Here is a 6,000-nt window from a genome sequence, read left to right as displayed (position 1 = left end):
CAACACAGCAGGTCAACACATTTGTTTCCTTGAATCTGTGCCAGTACCAAAGTGATATGAACATCCACGCACTGACATTGAGGGGGTTTCAATGCAACATAGTCGTTTACTTCGTACTCACAACGCCGTGATTGGCCAAGTGCCCTGTGCTTCGATCATGTGTTTGCACTCTGATGGAGTGAGAAAGTAAGATGTGAAAATGCACGCTTTAAAATAAGCCACGGTATATGCTTGATTGATAGCGGCCATGTCCTAGACCTGTACATGACATTGATGGATTAGCCTGCTTTTTTTTTAATGCTTTTTGATGCCAGACACTGAAATCTGCTCCATTTTTTGTTTTTTATGCACCTATTTTTTTCTATTCGACAAATAACATAATTGACATAAAACATGGTGACAGGCTCATTAAGAAAATACAGCATGTACCAAATGTCATGAGTGTTGTCCATGGCACACATACTTAACCAGGAACACTGTGTTCTTGGTGTTGACTGCAGGTTACAATACAAATACCATGTCCAAAGAATAGTTCTTAGCAGGATTTTTCTGTGCAACTCAGCCTTTTGTGATTAAGATTTGTTCCACTATCATAGTGGAGAAAATCTCTTTAATAACTCCTGTGTAGTAATTACAAACTTTTAATTGTATTTTACCTTGTGTGTGTGAGTAGACATGGTTATTTTTTTTTTATTTTTTTTTTTAATTCAGCTGCCAAATTAATCTTTGTTTCTTAGAAATTCCCCATCAACCACCTGCGGATAAATTGCCAATTTGTTTTCGTGAATTTTAATTACAGCGCCCCCATCAGGTCAACGTGGGTGCAGAGCGTCTTAATCATTCAACGCATTACAAAAATGCTAACGTTACCACATGACTATGATGTGTAGTCGCCAAGTTCACAGGTGCTTTAGCCTACATTCAGTACATTCCTGGTAGGATCACGTCTGTTCTCATCTGTCAGGTATAAGTGTAGCTGCTGTGACTCCCACACACAGAGTTCACTTCCACATCATCTGCCTCTGATCCCACCACATCCATGATGATTCGCGTCCACGTTTACAGAGATACAGCGCACACCCATGCTCACCAGTGCGTGGAGTCACAGGCGATGCGAGTGTAGGCTCCAGTGCATAGGCTGCTGTTCTGCTCCGTGCGTCCCCGCTCTCCTCTCCACTCCACCCCGAGGCATTGCACTGGCACCGCGCCTCTCAGTTTATTAAGCCACGCTTCTCGTTTTCCCACAGAGCCCCCGAATGCGTGGAGATCGATGAGTGAGTAAATGTTGGTGCGATCATGCATTTGCAGCACGGAAGCCCCACATTTTTCGTTTGAGACAGAGAGTCACTGGATGCACTAAATTCAGCACCATGGACAGCGTTCATAACCGGCATACTCTGACTCTTTTCTTTCTTTCTTTTCTTTCTTTCTTTCTTTCTTTCTTTCTTTCTTTCTTTCTTTCTTTCTTGCATGACACAACTCATCTACACTACAATAACATGTTTATTAATTATGAATTAAAGTACAAGCTCAAACCAACCACTCTCATCTTGTGAATTGCTTATTTAAGTTTTTTTTTCTGTGTAACAGTGGCCTAATTGCAACGATTCCTTATTCCTCGTGTAAGTTGAATGCTTTAAATACTATGTTTTAGGCTGGGGGGCGGGTTGCCTCCATGTATTTAATTATGAAGCACTTAAATAACACATGTACTTTTACAGTAGATAAACCAGTCCAGACTTGGGAGCAGAGGGGTCAAATGCCTTGCTCAGGGGCTGACGTGCGTTTAAAAGAGCGACACACAACCACGCCCACATTTTCCACCTCGTCCCCGTGGATTCGAACCACCGTCTCATCTTTCCCTGTCATAACATTGCTGCTTCTGAGACACTCACACTTAATACTAAAAAAACCCGGGGAGACACCTGTGTCCACCTTAGTGACTTGTAGACTCGGTTCCCCTTTAAATCCGCCAGGCTGGGTTCAACCTCCTCAGCCACTATACCATCAGCAGCGGCAGCGCAGCAGCGGCAGCGCTGCTTCTTGATGTTGTTGTCGGGAATACGCATGCGCCCGGCATTGGAATTACTGCACTGGAAAGAATAAGTTGGACACCGTCGGTCCTCACTAAAAGAAAAAGGCACACAACTTAAGTATGGCGGTGTTCAGAAGAAGGAGAATGAGGTGTTTATGCGTCTGGTTGTTCCCCCTCTTAGTTGCCGTGGTGTGCGCCCAGAGGTAAGTGGAATGGTCGCAGGAGGCTCCACTCATTCTACTAAGTGTGGTAATGTAACAGACGGCATTGGAAATACTAAGACACTTCATGTGTTCAAGAATATCTCGTATTTAAATCTGATGTCTCCTCTTTTCTCTCCCTCAGTGCCGGTGTCAGTGACCCTAGCAATATGTCTTTGGTTAAAGAAACGGTGGATAGACTGTTGAAAGGTTATGACATACGACTGAGGCCAGATTTCGGAGGTAAATGAACTCGTATTATCTCTCAGCTGTGTTCAAGTTTGCGCTTTGTCAGCCTGTGTAATAGCGCCGGTGCGTAAATGACCACGACAATCGCCGGATAAGTCAATTAGGTTCGCTGTTTCGGGGGGGGAAAGTAAAAGAGACAGCTCATTTCGGCATCTGCAGGTGCCACAATCTGACAGAGTGTGATACAGTCGAGGCACAATGTGTCAAATCAGCCCAGAATAGCGACATTAGGAGGGGACACATTCTAGGATGAACGTGGATGATTAAATACTCAACAGCTCATTTATTTGAATGAAAAAATCACCGCACTAGAAATGTGTGGCTGTCAAGTCCTGATCCACGTCTGATGGGATTTTAAGACAAATTGATGCCCAAATTATTTATTCTCTTTAGGCTCAATTTCAGGGGCTTTTACTGCGAGAGACATACGTTAAACGCCAGATTAGATCATTCAGCAACTTTTAGGGGGAATTACCTGCACTTTCACCACTGATCGTCGCATCTAATCCCACCCGAGATTGAGCTTGTAAACTATTATTGGGCTGACAACAGCTTCTGTCACACGCACACTAAAGGCTCTACTGTGTCTCTGTTGCTTACAGTTGTTGTTGTTTTCTGTCCCAGGTGCTCCGGTTGGAGTGGGGATGAATATAGACATTGCCAGCATAGACATGGTATCAGAAGTAAATATGGTAAGTCAGCTATTATCACATGTTTTTTCTTTTGTTTCTTTTGACAAAAACTGCCCAGAAATGACCCCTTGTGTGTAACATACTAGGGGAAATACCCTCAACCATTGGGGGAACCCCTCTTAATGCTAGTCTCTGCCTGTGTGTGTGTGTGTGTGTGTGTGTTTGCCCCTCATCATCATTCTCACAGACTAGAGCACTTCAAAGTCAATGTTTTTATATTGTTATTTTGGTTCAGGGTTGGGATTTTTGGATTGATTGCCATGCAAATGTACATTTTTATTTATAATAAGATGATGGCGCATCAGTGTAAATCACAAAATCAACACTGGATGGGGATAATACAAGTCAAATGGAATCATTTTAAATGCTTTAAAGGGAATTCCGAGGCTCATATTGTGAGGATATTATGCTGCTTCATGAGAAATGTTTTACATGTGGTCGTCAAACGCCAGTGTCTAAGTGCTTTCGTGACAAAGGGAGAACTTGAGAGCTGTGGATGTGAGGAGAGGAGAGCGATGGCTTTGCTTCATACAAGTGCACCTCCTAGTGATACAATGTTGGAATTGCACCGCAGTTGATGCTTTTGCTTTATCTTAATGGAGGGTGAATCTTTACACTTTCCATGCATTTGGCAAACGGAGCAAAGATGTGTGAGACTGTGTTTATCCTGATAGTCTTTCTTTCTTTCTTTCTGTGGTTGCAACACTGTTCAGCTTAATACAGATGTGCCCCGCTTTTGTTTTGGTTGTTCTATGATTATATCAGTTGCTGTATGATGTGTGTGAGTCATGTTTTGATTCCAGGGAACGATTGCATGCTGGGATGTGCTCGGCGGCAGCACTCATAGGTGTGTTACTCAAGTTGTTATCGAGGTGCTCTGCAGAATATGTTGATGAGTGGAGATGAGAAAACAGATTATGTCATGGCTTTTTTTCCCCTCTGCACTCACAGACTCACTGCAGGTTCACAGAGATCTTCACAGTGGCTTTGAATTCGTAGTTTCTGATTTCCCGCGTGGCCTTACAGTATGTTTTGTGTACAGTGTGCATATAATTATTTGCAATCATTGCATAAAATGTGATTTCTATTTAAGGCGAAAGAACAGAATGAATACGAGCAATTGAATTATATTAATGTGTAGGTTTTCTTATGCAGTTCCTTGTTATAGTAAAGTGTGTATTTGGACAGAGTGAAGTTCAAAGCACTGTGCAAATACAGTGCAAAGTACGTGTATGTCTTACAACTAAGCCAACTCATTCAGAATGGACAATTTTTCCTCACTATTATCCTCCATGATGAAACTGTGTATTCATCATACTCACACACTCCCACATACATGGCCAAACAAAAGGAAGAAAGAAAAATCTCCATCCAAACACACAAAACCAGTGTTGCGCGGCTTCTTTGATCGTCCCCGTCCCTTTGTGCGGTTTGGCCCACACTAAACACCCTCCAATGTGAAAGGGGGGTCGCTGCCACCTGACCCATTGGAGTGTCGTGAAAAGAAGAGGCCACATGTGTTCCTAATGGTTTCAGCATCTTTGATCTGCTCCCCTCTTCCTATAAATGTAACCACTTTTCAGGATAGCAGCTGGTGTAGAAGCACTTTCCTTTCTTCCATTTCCTCTCCCCCATCTGGCTCTCTGTCTGCCACTTATTTTGGTGTGAGGATAGAGCCACCCTGTGTACTTCCTTTAGAGAAAAGCGAGGGCACATGGTTGAGGATAATGGAGAGATGTCATTGAGGAATGCGCCCTAACGGTGGCCTATTAGTCATTAGGATGGAGCGGTGCACCCACGCTCTTTTTTATTAAAAATATAGTTTGCTGTCACTCTCTGCACTTAAGGCTCCGTAGTGCAAGTCGTACAACTGGTGACCTGTCCAGGGTGTACCCTGCCTTTGGCCCTACATCAGCACCCCTTGTGACCCTCATGTGGACGATAAAGTGGTAGAAGATGGTTGGATGTCACTAACAGAAGGGTCATTAAAACAGAAAACCAACCAAGAAACAATGGAGACCTTTTACTCACTGTAGATGAGTCACTAAACTATGTGTGCAAGCCTTCGTGAGTAGGCTTTACATCTTTCTGTACACAGCACTGAAGTCTAAGACCTTAGCCTAAAGCACTACTCTACCCTTTCTGAGTTAAAGGCTACAGCTTAGTAGTTAGTAAGTCATGACTATTTACGTCGTCATTAGTCATATAATGAGTAGGGAACCTTGCAACATTACATGTCACTTAGACCCGGAGCCAAATGTGCAATCAGGAGGCAGAGGCTGGTGATGGTCATTACACTGCATTCCCATGAAAGGTCGCTTGTTCCTGGGTGTCAGAGCCAACGTTCCGTAAGCCTCGCAGGTCGAAAAGGGGACGGAATATGATTGTGGAAGACCTCGAGGCCAAATCTTTCACCTCTGTGTATGAGACACACACACGGAAGTCTGACTAACAAGTTACCGCGCAGAAAGCCAGCAGTGGTGCTGCTATTGGAGGGAAGGTCATGTAGCCTGTGCTGTTGAGGGTTCATTCTGCATAACTCATACAGAGGTGGACACACACACGCTGCTGAATACCAATGTTATGGTCGACAGTCACCTGAAGCTTTACATCAAGTTATGGTAAAAGGAAGAGTGGAAAATACTGTATAATATAGGCAGTAGACACGTTGGTCGATTTTTCTTTTTAATCTTATCTATTATCTTTAGTGTAATTTGTGCACTGCTGCTTAAGTCTGGATATTTGCTTCTGCTTGAGCTCCTGAGCACTTGAACCCTAAGCCAATAGTTTCCACAAAGGGAGAATGACTTGTTTGAGGATGAAC

The 6,000-nt window shown here is 43.4% G+C and overlaps 1 protein-coding gene across 1 annotated transcript in view; it reads left to right on the top strand.

The window, feature by feature from the left end:
• Window positions 1-1,952: 1,952 nt before the first annotated feature.
• LOC122780065 (gamma-aminobutyric acid receptor subunit beta-2-like) overlaps window positions 1,953-6,000 on the top strand; it is a 44,182-nt gene continuing 40,134 nt past the window's right edge. The window contains exons 1-3 of the mRNA XM_044042838.1: window positions 1,953-2,238; window positions 2,381-2,478; window positions 3,109-3,176. Of these exons, the coding sequence (XP_043898773.1) occupies window positions 2,156-2,238; window positions 2,381-2,478; window positions 3,109-3,176 (249 nt within the window). The 5' untranslated portion in view covers window positions 1,953-2,155. The remainder of the gene's footprint in view (window positions 2,239-2,380; window positions 2,479-3,108; window positions 3,177-6,000) is intronic.

This window comes from Solea senegalensis, linkage group LG13, assembly GCF_019176455.1.
Source record: "Solea senegalensis isolate Sse05_10M linkage group LG13, IFAPA_SoseM_1, whole genome shotgun sequence".
Taxonomy (NCBI): domain Eukaryota; kingdom Metazoa; phylum Chordata; class Actinopteri; order Pleuronectiformes; family Soleidae; genus Solea; species Solea senegalensis.
This window is presented reverse-complemented; position numbering and strand designations above follow the sequence as displayed.